At 40.3% G+C, this 22652-nt stretch overlaps 6 protein-coding genes across 11 annotated transcripts; 2 read left to right on the top strand and 4 right to left on the bottom strand.

Moving 5' to 3' along the window:
- Positions 1–10595: 10595 nt before the first annotated feature.
- On the top strand, positions 10596–14889 carry BDCG_05972 (HMG domain-containing protein). 5 transcript variants are annotated; one of them, XM_045421687.1, is made up of 5 exons: positions 10596–10874; positions 10978–11898; positions 11971–13222; positions 13275–13564; positions 13614–14878. In XM_045421687.1, exons 3-5 carry the CDS (start codon positions 13041–13043, stop codon positions 14180–14182), a joined length of 1041 nt encoding a protein of 346 aa, XP_045281481.1. In that variant the 5' UTR covers positions 10596–10874; positions 10978–11898; positions 11971–13040; the 3' UTR covers positions 14183–14878. The 5 variants fall into 5 exon arrangements, with proteins under 5 accessions (XP_045281481.1, XP_045281482.1, XP_045281480.1 ...); XM_045421688.1 differs by having other exon boundaries at positions 10978–13222; positions 13614–14297; positions 14374–14878; XM_045421686.1 differs by having other exon boundaries at positions 10965–13222; positions 13614–14297; positions 14374–14878.
- On the bottom strand, positions 10599–12701 carry BDCG_05973. Of its 2 annotated transcripts, XM_045421692.1 has the most exons (4): positions 11946–12701; positions 11710–11888; positions 11548–11650; positions 10599–11488 (listed from the first exon to the last, which is right to left on the bottom strand). In XM_045421692.1, coding segments are annotated over exons 1-4 (885 nt in total). In that variant the 5' UTR covers positions 12548–12701; the 3' UTR covers positions 10599–11487. The 2 variants fall into 2 exon arrangements, with proteins under 2 accessions (XP_045281486.1, XP_045281485.1); XM_045421691.1 differs by having other exon boundaries at positions 10914–11650.
- Positions 14890–14985: 96 nt separating the features above from the next.
- Positions 14986–16192, bottom strand: BDCG_05971 (uncharacterized protein). The gene is made up of 3 exons (XM_045421685.1): positions 15993–16192; positions 15459–15906; positions 14986–15361 (listed from the first exon to the last, which is right to left on the bottom strand). The coding sequence occupies exons 1-3, from the start codon at positions 16051–16053 to the stop codon at positions 15352–15354; spliced, it is 519 nt and encodes a 172-aa protein (XP_045277509.1). The 5' UTR covers positions 16054–16192; the 3' UTR covers positions 14986–15351.
- Positions 16193–17177: 985 nt separating this feature from the next.
- Positions 17178–18444, bottom strand: BDCG_05970 (uncharacterized protein; the record flags this gene model as incomplete). Its single annotated transcript, XM_045421684.1, has 7 exons — positions 17178–17258; positions 17390–17406; positions 17510–17607; positions 17696–17841; positions 17925–17956; positions 18032–18085; positions 18162–18444. The coding sequence occupies 7 exons, from the start codon at positions 18442–18444 to the stop codon at positions 17178–17180; spliced, it is 711 nt and encodes a 236-aa protein (XP_045277508.1).
- Positions 18445–18860: 416 nt separating this feature from the next.
- Positions 18861–19751, bottom strand: BDCG_05969 (cytochrome c oxidase subunit 6a; the record flags this gene model as incomplete). The annotated part of the gene is made up of 5 exons (XM_045421683.1): positions 18861–18981; positions 19039–19046; positions 19134–19293; positions 19452–19476; positions 19562–19751. 5 exons carry the CDS (start codon positions 19749–19751, stop codon positions 18861–18863), a joined length of 504 nt encoding a protein of 167 aa, XP_045277507.1.
- Positions 19752–20103: 352 nt separating this feature from the next.
- BDCG_05968 (AP endonuclease 2) lies at positions 20104–22397 on the top strand (the record flags this gene model as incomplete). Its single annotated transcript, XM_045421682.1, has 5 exons — positions 20104–20153; positions 20296–20341; positions 20428–20564; positions 20655–21354; positions 21414–22397. 5 exons carry the CDS (start codon positions 20104–20106, stop codon positions 22395–22397), a joined length of 1917 nt encoding a protein of 638 aa, XP_045277506.1.
- Positions 22398–22652: the final 255 nt, after the last annotated feature.

The raw sequence follows: 22652 nt of genomic DNA, 5'->3' as shown, positions 1-22652 counted from the left end.
TATTTTTATCTTTATTTTTAGTGCTATATGCAATCTTCTATTTAATAGAATAGTTTAAATTAACTGTAAAAACTGTATAAATCTGCAGCTATATTCATACAAAATATAAAAAAAAGAATATTTACAGTTAATTCTTTGATTGTAAGTAGACTGACCGTGTGACCGTGTCTGAGATCAGGATCAGAATTTTTGATAGTCTCATTGTCAATTTAACAGATCTCATTACACAGTTCTAATATTAAATAGTAGTCTCATACTGTCTCAGTGAAACTTAGTAACTTACTGTCTACTCTTGTCACATTTTTCAAATGAGATCATGATTTTCACTTCTCAATTTAAATTATTTTTATTGCTTTAAATGACTTTAAATCTCATTTAAGTGTTATCAAAAAGCATTACTTTTTAAAAAATTAAAAATAGTCTAAAAAAACCTTAAAATGTCTAAAAATAGTAACTTTATGTCAAGAATGAGACTAAATGAGATCAAATGTGTGGCGTGCTTCTGCCCTCTATTCAAGTCAATCCTCTATTCAGCTCTAGCTTTCACTTCATTTCTTGCTGTTTTCTGAAGCTTTCACTTCTATCTTCTCCCTCTGTTCTTCTCTTTATATGTGATCACTTCTTCTATGAGAGCTTTCACTTCTTCTCTACAGAGTCTTTATTCTTTTCTTCATATATAATTGCTTCTTCTATGAGAGTGTTCACTTCTTCTCTACAGAGTCTCTATTCTTCTCTTCATAGATGATTGCCTCTTCTACAAGAGCTAATCTCTATAGAATAATCACTGTATATATAAGAGTGTACACTCATCTCTCATCTTTAAGAGAATAAGACAAGTTTTTACTCTTATATCTGACTCTATGTAGCAGTGTACACTACAATTTGATAGTATATCTTGTTAAGAATCAAGTTCTTCTAGCCTCTTTAACTTCTGCTCTGCTCTTAATATACATAGCACTGATAATTGAACTGAGCTGCAGACACTAAGAATTAACTAGCTGATAATTGATCTGATTAGTTATTCTATCTTCTTTCAATACTGTAGCTAGTGATTGATCTGACCTGCAGTTATTTAAATCTATCTTATTCAACACTACAGCTGATGATAGGTCTGATTGATGATTATTTAAGCATCTTCTGCTTCAGAATACTATAGCACTAGTGATCAGTCTAGAATGTGATCACAGTTGTAGTAAACTCATCTTCACACTCTTATACAACTTCATCAGCTCTATCATGATAATAAAGCAGAATGAATAAATCACTCAGAGCAGCTTCTGTCAGTCACTCTCTTTCACTGAACTGAATGAGCTTATCAGTGAAATCAAACAACTCATCTGAGAATTCACTGATGAACCTGACTCAGAACAAACTTACTCACAAGCAATGGCTGAAAAGCATACTATTATAATTGTAAAAGTCTGACAGAACATAGATGAACAGTATGAGAGTATTAAAAGCCAAGTGATGCTGTATAATTGTATCAAAATGAAAGACATTCTTATGAGTGTATCAGCCAGGTGTTACAATAACATAAAAACAGCTCTTAACTTCACTTCAGTAGTGAAATGAAAGAATGCTATTGATCTCTGATTACAGGCCTTTCACACAGACATCACAAAGAATACTAAGAAGAGGAATTTAATAGCTCTAAGCTTCTATGAATTCAACTGTCAGAACTGCGCTTCTTCTGATAAAGCAGCAATACTAGATACAATTGAGAAGTTAGAACAGCTAGAAGCCTGACTGGCCTGACAAGAGAGTGAGCTCAATGAATATGAATATTAGCTTGATCAGTGAAAGAAGCAGTTAAATAAGCATATCACTCTTGTTGATGAATGTATCAGCAAACTTCAAGAGAATCTTAAATAATTGACAGATAGAAGAAGCAGGTTGATGAAAGTATGAAATAGCTTTCACACTGAGAAAGCCACACTCATCACTTAAAGACAGAAGCTGAACTGTTGTCAGCAGATGAACTGTTCAGCTCAGATTGACAGAACAGATGTCAGAGCTGATAATTCCCTTAACAAGTCTGCACAGTAATTAGATGCCTTCTTCAAGAAAGGCTTTGAATCATCTTCTAGAACCTGATGAACACTGACAATTCTATGAGAACTGCATGATGCTGAAGGCAGAACATGTCATCATAACCTAATAAGAGACAGAATTAATTTCCTCAGAGAAGCTGACACTGTGTGTTTTACTTATAACTCAGAGAGAAACTGAATGCACAGAGATCAGACATCTGTTCACAACAATCTTGATCTTCTACTTAATAGTGAACTCTGTTCATCTGCATGAAGTGATGATAGATCAGTGAGATTACAGACTGGTGATATCATGCTATTTAACTCAGCAGAAATGAATGTAATGATGTTTATCAGTCACTTGAAATTCATTATCACACAGGAGAAAGATGACATGGTTCTTCATATATTCTCTCTGTGCCTGAAGAGTCAGGCATTGAAATGATATAACAGTCTGTCTATTGAAATGAGAAAGAATATAAACATCTCTCTTTCTATCATCATCAATGAGTTAAAACATGAGTTTCAGCTATCAGAAGAAGAAGCTTGAATGAAAGCTCAGACTCTGTGTTTTTTCTTTGAGAAGTTGAACAAACTATCTCTGATATTATACATCTCATGAAAGATTAACTTACTGTGAGCTGCTACAATCTCTGACCTCATTATGATAAAGAGGCTCTTGTGAGAGAGTTTAGAGTTCAATCTTTTCTTAATCACACTGCTCATTCTCATCAAATAATTGAATAACTTCTGATAATAAATTAGAGACAATGAGTCAGCTGTCTGACATGCCTGAACTGATCAGAAGACTCAATTCACTGACTACATGCATAGTTTCAGACATTTTAAACAGAATAATGACTGCTGTCTGTATCACATCTCTCTGTCTAAGCAGACAGAAGCTACAAAGCTGTCTATATCTACTACAGAGACAGCAGTGATTCTCATGAGTGCTCTCACAATGAGTAAGTTATTAATTTAATGTACAACAGAAGAAGGAAGATCACTGATGCCTGCAGCAGAGTGCTACATCTGTGAAGGCCTTCATTACATCAATCACTGCCTCAAAAAAGAGGAGAACAGTGATTATTCAGTGAATTAAGTTAAACTGAAGAATACTAAGAAAGATAATGACAAGCTGCTGAATCTAGATCTCAGTCTAGATTTCAACAGTGAGTCAGAAAAATAATCAGTAAGACAGATACTGAGAGACTCATCTCATCTACAGACATTTTCTCAGATGATTATCAGAACATCTTTAATGCTGACATATATGTAATTGTGATGTATGATATCTCTATAAGTGATTGAGAATACATTAGCAGACTACAGTATTTGTCTTACATCTTTCTCATTATTTCTGTTATTACATTACAAGGCAATCTCTCTGTTTGCATGAATACAGATGCAGGTATATCACTTATCAATACAATAATAGCAAATCTATTCTTCTCTCATTATTAACTGATCTCTATGCTGCATGATCAACATGTGAGCATTCAAGAAGTTGACTCAGAAGCTGATGAATTAAATCTATTCATAATAACAGATCTTATCTTGAGAGTGAATAATGATTCTCTTTTCATTGTTGAAGACAAATTTCACTTAGTGTGATATCTCAGATGCAATATAATCATAGCTAATAATGTATTATTATCAGTGAAAGCAACTATCAATATTCATAGTGAACTTATTACATTTTATGAAAGATATTTCATAAATATCAAGATCATCAGAGACACTATTTACACAGGTAGATGTCTGTCAAACTCACAGCTGTCTCAGCAGTGAAAGAAGATTGTCATTTATACTGTCAATGTCAACATTATTCATCATTCTGACTGAGAAGACCTTCTGTTTTCTATCTTATACATTGAATTACATTTGATGAATGCAGAAGACCAGGATAATCTGCTTCAAATTCTCACAGCAGACACTCTCACTGAGTGAGTTCAAGTGAACATATCAGATCACTGAGCAGCAGAAGACTGAGCAGTCATTCAAGTGATCATTAACTGACACTACAAACTATTTAGCTTCAGTCTAGACTTATTTTCAGACAATGTTAAGATGTCACTGCAGTTCATTGATGAGAGTAACTTTTTCAGTCTGAAACAGAGACTCTATTCTCTGTCTCAAAGAGATTGTAAAGCCACTGATCAGATTCTGAACCTGCTTCTGCAAGATAGAAGAATCAAACATATTTCTCTCAGAGACAGAAACCTCATTGCTTCACTCATCTTTGTAATCTGGCTTAGAGAGAAGTCAAGAGTGATGATTGATTTGTGAAAAGTAAACACATACTTACTTCTCAATATATACTCTCTATCAATATAATAAGATGTGTTGCAATCACTCAGCAGTTCTACAGTATTCTTATTCATGAATATTCATCAAGGCTTCTTTCAATAAGCAATTGAACAGAGTAATCATTTCAAAACTACATTCATGACTCTGCACTGAGATCTTGAACATTTTACAGTTATCACAATGAGATTGACAACCTTGCCTGAGTTCTTTCAACAGTGTATAAAGAAGATTCTAGTGAAATTTCTATAATAATTCATGTTAGTCTATGTAGATAACATCATCATCTTCTCTTACTCACTGAATGAATATCTTCATTATATACAGCAAGTCTTCACAGCTCTCAAGATATCTGAGATAACAATGTCATTAACTAAATATCATTTCATGTACTTCTCAGTGTGTTTGCTGGGTCACCATGTCAGCTGACTAGACATATCTACTTAAGAAGAGAAAGTAGCTGCTATTACTAATCTAGCCTTCTCTATAATACTCAGAGAACTAGAAGGAATCATCAGTCTCTTCAATTATTATCACAATTTTGTCAATTTTTATACAGATCAGATGAAAGTATTAGAGACTCTCAAGACTAAGTTGCTGTGTAATGATTTAAAAATGAGTCAGAAAAGAGTGTCATATGCAGCTAAGATCAAGTTAATGAGATTTGAAAACTTGCTGCAGTTTCACACTCTGCTCACAGAAGTCAGATATTTGTTTGACATGATAAAGCAAGTCTTGATAGACACTTTTATCTGAGCATATCTCAACTTTAAACATCTCTTCATATTGTATGTGAATATCAGTAAGTAAAGAGATATCAGAGTAGCTCTACACTAAGTCAGAATAAATAACATTGAAAGACCTGTTCTATTTCTCTCTCATCAATTGAGTATGACTGAAAAGCACTACTAAGCAACTGAATTGAAGTGTCTTAAACTCATATGAGCTCTGTGGAAATTACTGCAGTATTTAGACAGTGAGTTTACAGTTATCATGAATCATGTCACTCTTATATCTGCTTTTCAGTCATTGATAATAGGTCATTGTAGCAACTGACTGATGAATTGAGTCTTAGTTCTAAGCTCATATCTTCTGTGAATGACAATCTGCTATTGTAAGAACACTGCACATACTAATACTGATATTCTATTCAGATTGCACTGTCTAGATAATGATTCAGAAGAGATTCTCTCTGAAGAGCAGAAAAAAATCTGTCAGATCATTATCAATCAGGCAGATGAACTGATGACAGACATATCTTCAGTGAAGATATGTATAGTTTCAACTACAGTGATAGAGCTCACTGACAAATTTAAAAAGTAACTACACTGAGATATTTCTCACAACTCAGCATTGAGAAAGATTTTTCACAAGATCAGTCAGAAAGAATAATATCAGTCATTTACAGTGCAGAACAAGCTATTGTTCTTCAAAGAATTATATCTCTGTATTCTCAAATTGCTGATGTGAGATATTATCTGTATATATCATAACACAGCAGATCACTCTGACCTTCATTAAACAGAAAATCTTATTCATCAGTTCTTCTTTCTTTCTCATACCTGAAAGAGAATTCTGAATCATCTATTATAATATCTCAATTATCAACTAGTCAAACTGCTGAATCACTCATCAGAGGGCAAATTACATCTCATCTCACTTTTAAAACAGTCATTTGAAGTTCTTTTAATTGATTTTATTACAGAATTACCTGTGAGTGACAATCACAACACTATATTGACAGTCATAGACAAATTTTCAAAAGCAGTAATTCTAATTGTAGAACAGAAATAATGAAATACTTCATAATGAGCAGAAGACTTCTATAAGAAGATGATCTGTCACTGACAGCTCTCACTAGTAATTATTTCAGATAGAGATCTCAAATTTACATTGTAATTTTGAAAGTCAGTTCTTCAACTTATAGAAATTAAGACATGAATGACAACTGTCTATAACTCTCACTTAAACAGTCAAAGTGAGTGAATCAATCTCACAGTTGAAGTCACATTGCAAACACTTCTTATAGATGAATATGAAGTAAATTGAACTGCTCTGCTTGAATAAGTGAAAAGAGTGTTGAACTCAGTAGCTGCACAGTCAGCAATGATCTCTCTCTTCAAATTACTCACAGATGTAAAGTCTAGATAACTGTCATTGAATAATGAGAAAGTTTTACTAGATGTAGCTGAGTTCATCACTGTGTGAGATACAGTGCAGCAAGACATTCTTGACTTATACACTCTGATAAAAGCTAGAATGACTGAGTTCTTTGACTGATCTCATTCTCAATCAACTATTCAGATTGATGATTGAGTCTTCTTGAATCTCACTTAAAAAGCTCAAAAGAACTATACATTAAAAGAAACATTCAAGCTATCACTCTTATAGATAGGCTCATTTCACATTCTTCAGAAAGTATCAGATGCTGTATTTCAATTGAAACTGTCAGTCAGTTGATGAATACACTCAGTAATCTTTATTATTCATCTGAAAAAGATTATATTAACAGAAGCAGATATGAAGCACTTATCATCAGAATCAGTACTTGTTAATGATCAGTTGCAATTTGAAGTTGAAAACATCATAAGAAAGTACACAGAGAATGGCAAGACTTATCTTCAGATTAAGTGAAAGAGATATGAAGACCTGATCTGAGAGCTTCTTGAAGTCATTGCATAAGACATCTCACACCTGGTTAAGGCCTTCATGACTAAGAAGCCTCACAGTCAGCTGAGTAAACAATAGAAAGAAAAGTAAAATAGAAACAGAGTGAAAGAAAGAAAGAAAATATATTACAATCTAATTTTAGCTATTGAATAAGAAAATAAAGAAAATAAGAAAATTATCATCTTTCACTCTTTTCATCATTTCACTCTGTCTCTTCTTATCAATCATCTTCAAGCTCTTTCTACAGCTTGATCTTCTGCTCAGTAAGACATGCATCTCAAAATGCAACATCTGTTAATAACTTCTTATTCACAAAATCACTGAAACACATCTCACTGAGCAACTTAAAGAAATAATTATTAGTCATAATATTCTCTACAGCTGAAACCACATTGATAAACTCAGCTATTTTATTCAGTTTCTTTCACACAGTCTGAACAGCATTCAGATTATACTTATCAAGATTAGGCAGCTGTCTCAGCATCTTCAGATCTTGAGCTCTATAATCAACTGTGTGATCTTCAGAAGACAGAATTAATAATCATCATACATCACTCATCTTAGTCTTATTAATCATCTTAGCAGAGATTGAATAACTTGTCTTCATCTCACTGTTCATCTTCACAGATGTCAAGATACTCTGCTCACTGATTCAAACATGTTTCAAGAGTTTCAGTGCAATTGAACTTAATACCTTGTATTTGAAAGATATAGACATTCTCTTCATTGAAATTATAGTTAAATCATTCTTCTTCTCTGTATCACTGATCTCAATGATGTCATCAACATTCATCTTCTCAGCTGTAGTCTTTTTAAATTCAGATACACTCTCTTTAAACAGCAAGTTATTCACATTTCATCTGAGTTCATACTGACTATAGTAATTTAAAGAGCAGTGAAATCTCTTATTTTCTCACTAACAGTTGATATAAGTGTCATGTTCTTACTGTGTCTGTTTATCATCTATAGAGATAATCACATATTTCTCAAATCACTTCTGACTCTTCACACAACACTGATATAACACAGAAGCTATTTTCTCATGAGTCTGCAGAATAATAATATTCTGATTAGTGAAATTCTTAAAATTAATAGTCTGTGAAGTGATTAGCTTATTATTATTTATTCATCAGTGTAACTTTCACTTGACAGATAACTGTCTCAAATCTTTAATCAATCACTGACTGAGTAAAATGAAAAATTCATGATTAATAAATGATATCTTCTCACTACATTCTGTGAGTCTTTCAATGATTGAGATGGCATCTGCAAGCCTCTTCACAGTCAGGTCTCACATGATTAACACACTCAGATGAGTGAGCTTGTCATTCTGTCAGAAGTATAAGTCAGTCTTGTCATTATAATACAGATATCTCATATATACTATACTATACAGTCAAGGCATCTGATCACTCTCAATGTTCTTCTTTTATCTCAACTTTTCTAAAATATTATCACTCAGAGTTCTATATTACTTCTGACTAGCTCTTCAGTACTTCTTATTCTCTTTTATCAGTAACAGTTCTTCAGTATCTGTATTTGTTTATTCAGCTTCTACTTTCAGTTCTACTTACAGTTCTTCATCACTGACTGCTTTCACAGCAGTCTTCTGACTCTCTTTTCTCTCATTTATCTCAACATCTTCTTCTGAAAACTGGTGTGTGAACAGTTATAACTTTTTCAAATAAGTAAACAGTGTTATAAGCTTTTGCATCACAGTCTTAGATTCTTCTTAACTCTTTGAGCTTCTATTATATAATTCATCTGTTGACTCTTCTACAGCAGCATCATACAGCCTAACTGAGTGATAATAAGACATCACTGTCTTTTCTTTATCTTAGTCTTTGATCACTTTGTACATGAAAAGATAAGTTGATAGTATTAAAAGCTTATCTGTTCAGAATTCTAATTCTTTATCTTTATTATTTTCTTTCATCTCATTCTTATCTGTTCTCTCTTCATCAGTCTCCTCACTTATCTTCTCTTCTCTATCACTTATATGAAGAAGAGCATCACACTTCTTCTGACTTAATAACTGAAATAATTTCTCTAAGATCAAGATCTTTTTCATCATGCTTACTGCATCTGTCTTCACAGCTGTTAACTTCTTCTTGAGACTCATCATTTCTATAGTCTAATCTTTTATATGTCATGATTTTCACTAATTTCACTATATTAAATTTTAGTGAGATGTGTGAGAAATAAGAGAAGAATAAGAAGAAAGTGATTATAATATATATATTAATGTAATTATTCATCTACATCAATCTCTATCACTCACAGAATCTTTCTCTCATCACAATGAAACTTTCACTCTCATCTATCTTATTAAAGAACTCTTTCTCATTCAAGCTTCTTATAATTTCTTTACAATCTCTTTCTTTTCTTACAGCTGTTTTTAGATTAAAGAACTTCTGTCTCTTTCTTATCATTTCTTTTCAAGTTATTCTTACATCTTTTATTCTTTGTAGAGATAAACAATTCTTACATCTGATCACTCTTTGTATGAATAAGTGATTCTATCACTCAGTCTTCTCTTTTCTATGATATCTGCAGTATATGTAAACAGACTAGCACTTCTGAATAATATTCACCTCTTTGAGCCTAGTGCCTGTGATACCTGTCATCTTTTTTCAACATCATTTTTTTCTTCTCCGCGAATGCATCCTTTCAGATAGAGAGACTGTGGCATGCTTCTGCTCTCTATCTAAGTCAATTCCCTATTCAGCTCTAGCTTCTGCTTCATTTCTTGCTGTTTTCTGAAGCTTTCACTTCTATCTTCTCTCTCTATTCTTCTCTTCATATGTGATCACTTCTTCTATGAGAGCTTTCACTTCTTCTCTACAGAGTCTTCATTCTTTTCTTCATATACAATCACTTCTTCTATGAGAGTGTCTGCTTCTTCTCTACAGAGCCTCTGTTCTTCTCTTCATAGACAATCACCCCTTCTACAAGAGCTAATCTCTATAGAACAATCACTGTATATATAAGGGCGTACGCCCATCTCCCATCTTTAAGAGAATAAGACAAGTTTTTACCCTTATATCTGACCCTACGTAGCGGCGTACGCTACAAAATGAGATCACTTTCTCATTTTTTTCAAGTCATGATTTCATTTTGAGATCTGATATATAGTCACTTTGCATGTTTATTTAATGATTAGTCCCAGCGGGATTCACATCAAGAAATGTATGAGACCAGACCAAATGAGACCAAATGTGAAATTCATGGTCCCGGCGGCCAGTCTAATTGTAAGAACTGTATAAATCTATAGCTATGTTTATAAAGAAGAAAACAGAAGATTTATAGAATTAGTGTGAATTATAAACAAAGAACTAAATCTTTGCAGAGATAGATTATATTACATTTCTATAAAGAGTGTTTATTGTATTGCAGCAGCAGCAATTGCAGCAATTGAAGCTGTAATTGCCTGCTTAATGAGTGGTGACTATCTATACAGGCCATTGCGGCTTCCTCTACGGGCGGTCACGTGGGGTGTGCATTTTTTCAACCAATCATATCACAGAATGGGGCCTACAAGATCGCACCTTCTATTCTAATCAGGTTTTGAAAGCATCTAACATATTGCTTCGCTTCGCTCCGCAAATTACATTCTGTTCATTGTTCGGCCAAATATCATTCCAAGGTTGCGTCCTAAGCCTAATTTAGCTATGTCCATCAGAGGGCCGATATTTAATTTCACTTCTTAATCCCGGAGACCTGGTCGAGGCTGGGCGTGGTGGGCTCCCAAGTTACTGGTTTGGCTAGTTGGTCGTGGGTAATTTATTTCGCCTCATAAGGTGCCGGGTGGTTTTCCTGCAGCCACCAAAGTAGTCACTTGAGACGGTTTACCTCGTTTTCTTTCCTGTGGGTTCGTTCTTTGTTTGCAAGATTTTAAGGTATAGGGTACAGTTGTGGTTGTGAGAGTGGAAGTCAAATTAATTCTACTAAGCTCAGAACAAAGAAATAGAAATCTGGACCAACGCAACATCGTTGTAACTTTTAGAACCGATGCAGGATCGAATCTTGGCGGCAGCAGACGATGGTGGAAAGTGGCTGCCCCGCTTTTACAAAGCCCACGGACCCCCTGTCAACTTTATCCCAACCACACATCCTGCGTCTGCGTCTGCAGGCTCGACGACCCTAATCACTGTGCTGAGCCACCACCTGCCGGTCCCTGCCGGCCCATCAGTTTACGCGCCGCACATTGCATATGCTCCCAACTGTTGGTTTCTTCACATGGACTTGGCTCCCAATTTTTAAGCAGAACTACTAAAAGCTGCGTGCTGGGAGATTACTCGTTTGGCTCGCTGATTTGTTTCGCGAATTTCTTGTTCATATTTAAATGTTAACAGCGAGTTAATTGTCGTTATTAAATATGTAGGATGCGCGATGTATGAACGCCCATTGCTGTATTCAAAGTCGGAATTATATGTAGAAATTAGGCGGTTAGGCGACATCCACTTGACTGGTCCAATATTCTTCAAAATTCGAAGTCAGCCTTAGGAAGTACCTAAAGATAAGCACGGGGACACCCCACCACTGAGATTGAACAGTCTCAGGATCGTCAAGAAACCCTCCCTGTAGTTCAATCATATCCATTACCGCCAGATAGGTTAACCTATTAGCTGATACCCAACGCCCTAGAAAAGACCAGCTGTGTTAGCAATGTTCTGGCTCTCGTTAATATAGTGCAACTCACAAAATGACATGGCGTCTTCCGGAAAGCATCTCGTGGCACGGATCACAAAGAGAATTTCGGCCCCGTTAAGCCAGAGACTTTCATCGATTGCCTGGAGGCAGATCTCCTCTGCTTGTCGACGAATTCGCTGACTGCGAGGATCGGGCCTCCAAAACGTCTGTTGGACTCCGATAAGTCCACTGTTCCATTGTTAGTGATTTGGTAACCTGCACTCGTCTCGTGAAGAGCTCGCTCACGTTGAGAAAAATTCCCGAAATGCAGATCGGAATAGAGACTCAGATCCATATTTCTCCGAGAATTCGTTTGCCATATGGGTCGCCTCTTCTTCTTTGAGTAAAATCTTTCTTTCAACCAACTCTCTAAGAGCGTCCGGGATGTATTCGGGACCAGGAATTTTAATCTTGTCTATGAGAGAAATAGGTTCATTGGAGTAGTCTTCAATCTTCGGGTGGACGTTGTAAAGTTGCATCAAGCGTTGAACGTCATTGAGACGGCCTTTGGTAGCGCTTTTTGCGTGTCTATTTTGAGTCCTTGGGGTAATACGCAGAGCACTCTCCTCTGTAAAAATCCCTCCCTCAAGGAATAATTTGACGCTACCGCGGAACTTGTCTTGGGGACAAGACTTGTGTGAAGCCAGGAGCACTCCCGCTTGCCTTTTGAGTACATCTTTCGCTGTGGCTGATAGCTCTCCCAGAGTATGCGGCAGTGCGTTGTCAAAAACGGTCGCGACGTTTGCAGACTCAAGGAAATGTACTTGATCCATATTCGGCGCTGATCCGCTCGATTCAAAAGGGAGACTAGGGTTTAAAATAGCAGCTTTAGAACGGGCGTTTAACATGTAGTTAGAAGTCGATTTAAAAGTAATAATGAAATCATTTTTCTGGCTCTCTTGTTTATTCTCACTCCTTTACAACTCCCAGTCACTGAAATGGTTTGAACCACCTGGGCGGCAAGGTGAATTAAATATTTAACTACTCCGTACTTGAGGGGTCGCTAGCCTCCGAAATTCATCACCTCGCATTCACTTTCTGTTGTAAACAAAGAACACAACCGCCTATCTCTCCTTGGTGAGCTCTGCTCTACTTTTGTCTCTTCTTCCTTTTTGTCTCCCAGCCTTTCTCCCTCCTTTTCTCCTTTGTCTTCTCCCTTTCCTCTTCTATTATGAAAACTACTTTCGATGAGTCCCTGCACTATTGCCATTGTTCCACCACCGAATATCCACCGTTATATTATCCACCTAATTAATGATACCCTGAATATCCCCCTGTTCCACGGCTTGTATCTTCCTGCCTCTGCGGCGATCAAGCAAAAGTTTCCAATTACAGATTCAAATGGCTACGGCTACAGCCTCCGTCATGGAGCCGATGTCAAGGTCTCTGGACTTAGTTATCGAGCTTATTTGGCAACATGCTATGGCCCATCTCAAACATACTAAGAACGAGATTCTCCTTCCCGCTGATATCAACACCGTAATCGGCCAAGACAATGTTGAGAAGATTAAAGATCGCCTGAGGTGTGTTTATCTACTTCTTTGAGAAATTTCTAAAAGCTAATATAACCTCAAGCGCACTGCTCAGCACGCCCGTCGTTGCATTCAAAGATGATGTCAACAGTGTTTATCGCATTATGCCTACGCCAGTGTTGGATGGGGCTGTAGATTCTGCCGTTGCTCAAGTCATGCCGATGATCGCAACGAACAGCGACCAAAACGCAAGCCCATCTCCCAAAGCCAACAAGGCTGCTCAAGGAAAGCCTGAAAAAATCCCGCGGCCACCAAATGCATTCATTTTGTATCGTCAGCATCACCATCCACTCGTCAAAGCATCTCACCCAGGTTTTCATAACAACGAAATATGTTGGTTTCACATTCCCTTTTTTAATGATCTCTCTAACAAGTTCTGTAGCAGTTCTTCTTGGGAAGAGGTGGAAAGCCGAGTCTGCTGAGACCAAAGCCCATTTCAAGTCGCTTGCGGATGAAATCAAGGTCCAGCATGCCAAGGATCATCCTGACTATCAATACGCTCCCCGTAAGCCATCCGAGAAAAAGCGTCGGTCGACGTCCCGCCGTGACGCTCACCACTTGGCGTTGAATGATACGCAGATTGTCAGCTCGGCCCAGTTTGGTGCTGGAGAAGCTGGAACTCCAATGTCTCAATCGGATGGTACATATGTAAATTCTCTTTCACCTGCAAGTGATGAGAATAACATAGTCAATGACGAGCGTAACTTCGACCTCATTGTTCCGCTCTCCCCTGGTCGAGGATTTACGAATATGACGATGAATCACAGCACCAATTACGTTATGGGTTTCGAAGACGCTGGATTCATGAATTTTCAAATTCGACGCCTAGGCACAACAGTCACTACTCCCCAACACACCCAGGCCCATGCTACCAGTACGACGGGCTTAGCGGGCCATTGGTCCAATTTAGATTTCGAATTTGACAACTACTTTGCCGGCCTTGGACAGTGATACCCGATTTTCTGCCTACATTTCCGTTCGATGGTCTTACTGGGTTGGGCACCCCTCCAGCCCCTTATTTGAAGACAGTGTTAAAATGATATTAACAGACTGTTCTTCTTTCAGTGTAAATAAACCTTCATTTCTTTCTCATTCAGCTCCTAATATTTAATTTAGTTCTAATACAAATTCTTGATCGATAGACAGGCTCCGCCAGCATCTCAATAGCATGCATTTCAAAAAGCCGTTAATAAATTGCCCTATCAACGACTGGTGGATGGTTCTCCCAATATGTATGTTAATTTCAGGACGAGTGTGTGGCTTGTGTTTCATCGGGGGTCTGAAGTCCATGTCGCGTTCAACTTAACATCTTGAACTTCCCACGAGAAAGCCAAACGGTAGCCCAGATCTCGTACAAACATGGTTTGGAGTGGCGGGCAATGCATTATAGTCTGCTGTTTAATCCCTCATAGCTGGAAGCTTTTTCCCTGATCTCTGAGGTCAGATCTGGCTGAAGCACGTATCAGAAAATGTGTATATAAATATTCACTGAAATTACACTCGAAGCGTTATGTCAAAAGCCTAATGCAGCGTCAAAATTCCAAACTAGACTACTATATCTCAGCTGACGGTGCCAACACTGGGTCAAATTAAAGAATTGAGACCGGCCAAGCACGCCCCAAAAAAATTAGAAAAATAAAGGAAGCAAAGAAGTAAAATGTAGATTTTTCAGAAGAGCCTTGTTGGGCAATATCTGGTCTGATGAGTAAAGTGTTTGTTTACTTATGCCTACTTGGAAGACAAATATATTTAAACCTAGTTCCATTTCCATTGTTCCATGGGATGTGCATGCGTTTAGATAGTTCACATGTATAGGACAACTTGGAAGCCAACAACTTGATTCCGAGAATGATAATACGTCGCTTTAATCCCAGCACGCGCCCTGCTAGTCCATGAGCTCAAATTCTCCAAGCGATCAGTAACGTTGGCCTCCCTGGATAACGCGCTATATTTCTGCCAAACAAACAAATAGAAAAGTAAATAAGTTGTCCGTACCTTTTTGGTTTTGTTTTTCGAACGACTGAACTTTCCTTCTCCATATGTGTGTGTAAAAACGCTGAGGGCCGGACGGGAATGCAAGTAGGACGGGCGGATACTTACATCGAAGTATATGTTGGGAGCTAGAGCGATCTATAGGTTTGATTGTGTGGGGAAGGTTGGTTAGCGGAAACTTTACTATTCCCTCAATTTTTCAACATATTGGGCTTAGATAGAGTGGATATCTTACCCATGTATGTTCATACTCGAGTCCAGAGGAAGGGAGTTCGGCACACTGATAGGGCTAATTTTAGAAATCATGTCCAATGGAAGTGATAGGGGAGCCGCAAACGTTGGGCGATTGAGGGATTGTAACAATCTATCTTCCTCCCTCGCAAGCAGATTGGCCCGCATGAGGAAATCGGCTCTCATCTCTTCATCTATTTTCGACTGCGCGGCGGTGACCTGGGTATCAATTGCGTGGGTTAGGAGAGACCAGAAGCGGGTCTGTGTCTCTGTTGATGGGAAGAGGGTTGGGGATGATGACAGTCGTCGAAGCTCGTCCATCACGCGCTCGAATAGCTGGTTCGCGCTGCTGTCCTGGACGTGAATCTTGTCGTCTGCGATACAGTCCATGTATGCCGTGCACAATGTGCTGAGGAATTCTGTGCTGCATTTGCGGATGGCTATGCCGTCGCCTGGGAATGGAATATGGATTAGCAATAGTAGCAATAGCACCAATTGAACAGGACCCCCAATGCATGACAGGGCTATTATATCATACTGTCGAGGAAGCCTGTATCGCAGTCTGCCCAGGGCAGGGATGAATTGTTAGACATTGTCATTGTTTCCGTCGATTGGCTTGCAGTATCTAAACAAGAGACATGGCAAGATGCGGAATAGCTGGGATCTCAGGGGTAGATGTCTGCGTGAGTTTCCTGGTTCAGAGGTTCGTGAGAAGAGCTATGTTTGGGGATATCAAAAATGAATGTTATGGATGACGTCTTGGAACATTCATTGAACTTTTGGAAATCTCCGTCACGGAAATTCAGATTCTAGAATCACCCGTTACTATGCAGATAAAATATCATAACCCTACACAGCTAACCCCCTAGCAACGAAAATGAACAAACTCCTTTCAAAAAACATAAAATCCCAGCATCGCTACAGCAAAGACCCGCCTCCACCCAGCCCCAGCACCCCAAAGCCCTTCTTCACCCTCTTCTTGTCTTCCCCGCTTCTGGATATCATGATTCGAGGGCGGCTAGGCATCCATCCTACCCCGCAGCCTAGTTAACATTAACTGCGAATTATTCAATACACTATAGAATGGGCCCAGTTTGACTGGTGCAGAACTAAGGGGGCTGGGACGACAAGAGGCTGGGGGGGTTGAAGTGAGTAACACATGAGTCGGGATTATGAGTGCCATGGGGGCGGGGGCGGGGGCGGGGAGGAGAGGAGAGGAGAGGAGAGGAGAGGGGCTTTGTTAAGTGTTGTGGTATTCACGGGCAACAAGTCAGGGGCTGGGGCCTAAAGGGGGCTGGTTGGTTGGACGGGAGACCTGTGAATATATATGGAGTGTTATGGTCGGTACTTTTATGATCTTGTTAGCCTTTTGCTTGTGTTGTACTTTTAATATTCACGCTGTGGTTGACTGGCTAGGGCATATTTTGATGGATGGATTTAGGAGGATCACTGATGGTGGGAAATGGGTAGTCTTTGAAAATAGCATAAGGTAGGTGTTAATGAAGGGGCAAAAATAGTAGTAAGGTACAGTCTGATCAAGTTCAGTTTTTATATTTTTTCTCCAAAAGCACTTTTCTAAGATTTGGCATCTGACCGTAGTTATGGATACAGAAACTTGCATGCGTATATTCTTCATAATAAATATTTGCAGCTAACTGGGAAATATAAAACGGGAGTGATAATACACCTCTTTTGCAAGAGCAGAATGGGTAATGGTAGAGGATTAAGAGGATGGCATCGGAGGGGGAGCTGCTGCTTTTGGTGCAGGATTGCCGGGGGTAGGGAGAAACATGGGCATGTACGTCTGTTTGTTAATCTTGTTAGCAAACCACTCTTCACGTATTTGGGGGGCGTATATTAAAGCTGATCCCCTCGATTCGAGAGATTCGGATGCGAGGGGCAAATGGGAATAAAGTAGACGGAGGCGAAACATACGACAATGACAGAGAGGACTATAAAATAGCAGGGTTGTCAAATGTATTAGTTTAGGAGATCATCATAGTCGAGAAAACGGAACCTCACAGGGAGGTTGCAACAGCGAGCGACAATGCTTACAAGCCATAATCACACCCATGTATGCTGGTGTTGCGGACTTCTTCTGCTGCTCCGGGGTTTCCGCCATCCAGTTTTGCAGAGAGAAGGTGACGGCAGCCCTGTTTGGAGTTGGACGGATAGGTTCGTTTGATAATTAGCGGGCTGCGACTCCCATGTCATCGATATCACGGGCTCGCAGAAGCATACCAGGCAATCATCCTAATGCGCGCAGTGAGCTTTTCGTTAGCAAAAGGTGTACCGGAGATATTAATTGGGGAGACGGCGGCGCAGAGAGCAGGGGGTAGGTAGGAGGAGGGTGCGGTCATTGAAGCGTACTTATTTCTCGAAAACATCTGATATCGCAAGTTGGTTTGTTAGCAATGGTTCAAGAATTTAGCATATGATTAGAATATATTAGGGGCCTAATATGACATACAGCAGCCATGGGCATCGTGTTCGACATCGTGCCTTTATCAATCAAAGTTTAGGATCGCAAGAACGAATGGCAATCTAATGGATGTATTATCAACTGGCATGACATACTGCTTATATCAGAAGCATCTGACGCTTTCGCAGGCGGTTCGACATATGGAACAGCTAATAGGATAAGTTAGTATATATAAATATCTACCAATTCGACATAGTTCGGCGAGATGGAGATGGAGAGATCAACCGAGCTCCGGTCTCCGCATATCCTTCTTGGTGGCCATGTTCGCGCGTGGGGTTCGGGCAATGTGGCTTGAACGGAGATTCGCGACGTGTACTAACGCTCGTTTACTACGTTGGGAAAAGGAATAATGGCTACTGGCATCACGGCACGAGAAGATAGAGCAGCGCGCAGTAGCAACGGCGTCGTGGTCAACTCCGTCCCAATATTGGAGAGATCGCAGTCGAGTCGCACCGTTTCTGGAGCTTGGCGGGCTAGTCCATAAAGGGGAAGGCGGCAGCTGCTCCATGCTCGGACGTGTGTGCTGCCAATGTCCGGAGTGGGATCATTTGTTTGATTTACCGCAAAAATACACAGCACATGAGAAGTTCATATATGCATGAAAATAGGGACAGTATTTCATACTCTAAATCACCATAACAACCAATTAAACAAAAGAAATTTTTATTTACAATGATGGGAGTGGGTAATGGTGGGGAAAGCCCAGTCACTAAATTCAGGAAAACATGGTGCGAAAAGGGAGACGGCCGGGATGATAAAAGATGTTGTTGTGTACTAAATACATGTTTTTCGATTTTCCTTTCCTTTTCTCCTTCTCTACCTCGATTATTCAAACTTTATCCCCATATCTACTCGCATGGGATAACGTCGAAAGGGACGGGTGGGATGTTGCCGCTTATTGGACCTTGTCTTGGTTGTGGTAGTTTACGGAAGAGTTCCAGCTGTGAACGTATCCTGGTCAGCGAAAAGTCGCTCATGCAAGTGCAGGGGGAATATATCGATCTGATGGAGATTCTTGAGATCATGACCTTCCCCCGTCTCCTGTCTAATCAAAACAGAAGATCGAGAATTGCGGGGAACTTTGCAGATAGAGAACACTTACAACAAGGTCTATAGTTTCGCAAGATGAGTTAGCCGATGTGGTGCATTCAAAAGTATAAATCATCTTAGGAAGAATCGAGAGGGAGATACACATACCTTGTCACCATCACCCCATGGGTAATTCTTGTTTCGAATGTTCTGGTAAGGGTATTCTACCCGCTCTTCCAAAGGTGGCATGTGGTCCCAGTGCTCCCAATGCTCATTCCATAGGTTATAGGCATTGACGCTGGCAAGGATGACGACGGGTACGACAACGCTAGATATCGTCTGGTAATTAGTTTTCCTGTTCAAGTAATCTCTTCTTTCCTTGGTAATCATCCATTCGATACCAGACTGGAGTTGTAAAGGTGGAAACGATAGGAATTTTATAGGATAGCAAGGTGCCGAAAAGGGGGGGAGGTTTAATCCGCGTACTAGATGGAGAGTTTCCGCCACAAGTCTGAAAAATGACACACGAGTCATGGTTAGAATCTTGCTGCTTTGATACCAACTGGCTAATTGAGGAGGAACGCAGGCAAACTCACCACTGGTAGCAGCGGCATGGGCCTTCACAGAAGCTCTTTCACGGTTGAAGGCATTGTCGGGGAGTGTGGGAACCTTCTGCTCGGTACTGTTGAAGCGGCGCTGGAGAACACCAGACCGGACGGGCGAGGACCGGATGGCGGGGGCGCCGGTTCGTTGGGCCAGGCGGAAAGCGGAAGCGCGAGGGAACATGGTGTCTAGTCACTCGATCAATGTGCACTAAGCAGCCAATTGATGGTGGGTGATTGTTGTGGGAAGAATGTTGTGTTGTGGTTGTCGAAGCAAGAATTGTGACGTTGGATGTTGATCTCGTCCGGGTTGGATTGGGTTTGTCCCGACAGTGCGCTATAACACGTGACTCTTGGCATCTTCTCGGGGACGAGTACATCAGCCTCATCATGCCTTCAAAGCCTACACAACTTTCCCTCAGAACTGTGAATATGTCTTTCATATGAATAGGACCTTGTTTTTGATAGTTAGACTGTTTGTACATATTATAATAATTGTTGGCTCTTGAGACCATCCTTCCAAAAGACCATTGTTGATGATATCAGACAGGGGTGTTGCAGATGGTCAGGTTGACTACCTGGAACGGTAAGTATCCTAGAGCTATCCCCAGGCATCCCACAGCTCGCAGAGCTAACCCACTCTGAGTGCAGTGAATGGGATACGGTTAGTGCTAAGGTCTGGATGATATCATTTTCGGTGGATGAAAGAATAACTAGAGGCCCTCTAGCAACCCGTTTTCGTATCATCCATGGCGAGAGAAGCGGTCCTTCGAGGTATGCAATAAATAAATATAACTTTCGAAATCTTGTCGTTTGTATATATATATATATATGCATCAATTCTAATACTTCAAATACAGGCGATGTTCGACGCCCTCGATGCGGACATAGTCATCTTCCAAGAGACAAAAATCCAAAAAAAGGATTTGCAAGATGATATGGTTCTCGTTAATGGCTGGGACTGTTTTTTCAGCCTTCCCAAGTATAAAAAAGGCTTGTGCTTTCTGTCCACTCTGCACTTTTGAATCAATATATATACATCACTAACCCTATGCGCAGGATATTCTGGAGTCGTAATATATACCAGGAATTCTAAATGCTGCCCGATTCGGGCTGAAGAAGGGATTACGGGCATTCTTTGCCTACCCGCATCAGTGTCACCGTTTCCTTCTCCCACTTCATTCCGCGACTTACCGGAAGAGGCACAGATCGGTGGTTACCCTACTGCTGAACAGCTGGCTCTTTCAGACGTAGATGCTTCCACGCTTGATTCTGAGGGACGCTGTATGATCCTGGAATTTCCAGCATTTGTTTTGATTGGTGTTTACTGTCCCGCGAACAGGGACGAAACGCGAGATGGTTTTCGAACAGGGTTTGTAAATATACTGGATGCCAGAGTACGGAACCTGGTCGCTATGGGGAAGCGCGTTATCGTGATGGGGGATTTAAACATATGTGGCTCAGAAATCGATTCGGCTCGCGCGCTTGAAGAGATACGGAAAGGTAACCTGACCGATTCGGAATTTGTATCTGCTCCCGTTCGTCGTGTTTTTAATCAGCTGGTCTATGGCGGGAAGGTTATTGGTGACAGGGACCAAGGAAGGGAAACCCCCATCCTTGTGGATTTATGCAGAAAATACCATCCTGATCGGCCGGGCATGTATACTTGCTGGGAACAAAGAGTCAATGCTCGACCTGGTAATTACGGCTCACGGATCGATTATGTCCTCTGCGATAAAAGGATGGAAGACTGGTTTTCTGCATCCAATATCCAGGAGGGCCTTATGGTATTCGCTTCCATGTTACTAGACATTCACATAATATGAAATTCTAACAGTGCAACTAGGGTTCCGATCATTGTCCCGTTTTTGCCGATCTTAAGGGCAAGGTGTTGTTGGACGGGGCAGAAGTCGACATTCTCGACATCCTTAACCCAAAGGGTACCTTCGAAAACGGCCAGCGGAAGCGGGAATACTCGTCCGCAGACATTCTTCCACTTTCAGGTAGATTGATTCCTGAATTTTGTCAGCGACGAAGTATCAAAGATATGTTATTTCGGCAGAGTTCACAGGGTGGTAGCCAGGGTAGCATGAAAGCTCCTAACAGCGGGACCACCACACTTTCTGCCGAAAAGACTTCCTTAGATATCAACCTTTCTACCATAGAGGGGCCGACTATGGCTTCTCCATCTCCTACACCATCGACGCCATCAGCAGCGTCCACCACTCCTAAGCGGCCTCATAAAGGGGACGATGGCATCACATCACGACCAAAACGTTTGAAACGGAGCGAGTCATCGACCGCTACTGCGACCAGGAAAGGGCAAAAGACCTTGAAAGGCTTCTTTGTCCCCAAAGAATCCTCTAGTACTACAGCGGTTTCTAGAGATGATGAAAAAGGCTCCTCGAATCCATCAACCATGGCAGGAGCAAGCAGCCCACAGAAGGGAACGACAAGAAATCTTCCCCCAGACTCGAGCTTTTCTTGTCCATCTGGAGACCAGTGTGGTCCAGAAGAAAACGGACGGCGACAATTACAGACGGCTGACACATTATCGTACAATGGAGATTATGATAGTAATGGTAGGGTACATGACCCAATTGCAAACAAGGAGTCATGGTCAAAACTCTTCACGAAAAAGCCCCCACCGAGATGTGAGGGCCACAATGAACCTTGCATCAGCCTTGTGACGAAAAAAGCGGGGATTAACCGCGGCCGATCCTTCTGGATATGCCCGCGGCCTTTGGGCCCCACGGGCATTAAGAAAGCGGGTGACCAGTGGCGGTGCGATACTTTTATATGGTCGAGTGATTGGAATGGCCCTGGGTGAGGGCGTGGAATAGTTCTTTTCTTTCTTTTCTTTTCTTTCTTTGTATCCCTCTCCTTGTGTGAATCGAGGCATGTTCCGTCACCTGGGACCTTCACACTAGGAGAGCTGGGATTCTTGAACGTTAGATGGGGTGATGCAGGGGTACTGCGAAAGTGTCAGTGTTGTATACTACTTCCATGGGCTGATACGGGCTTTGCATTGCTAGCAGGCGGCCGGCAATCGGCTCCGGAAGGTGGAGTGATGAAGGTATAGTTT

Source organism: Blastomyces dermatitidis (genome assembly GCF_000003525.1).
Source record: "Blastomyces dermatitidis ER-3 genomic scaffold supercont1.6, whole genome shotgun sequence".
Taxonomy (NCBI): domain Eukaryota; kingdom Fungi; phylum Ascomycota; class Eurotiomycetes; order Onygenales; family Ajellomycetaceae; genus Blastomyces; species Blastomyces dermatitidis.
This window is presented reverse-complemented; position numbering and strand designations above follow the sequence as displayed.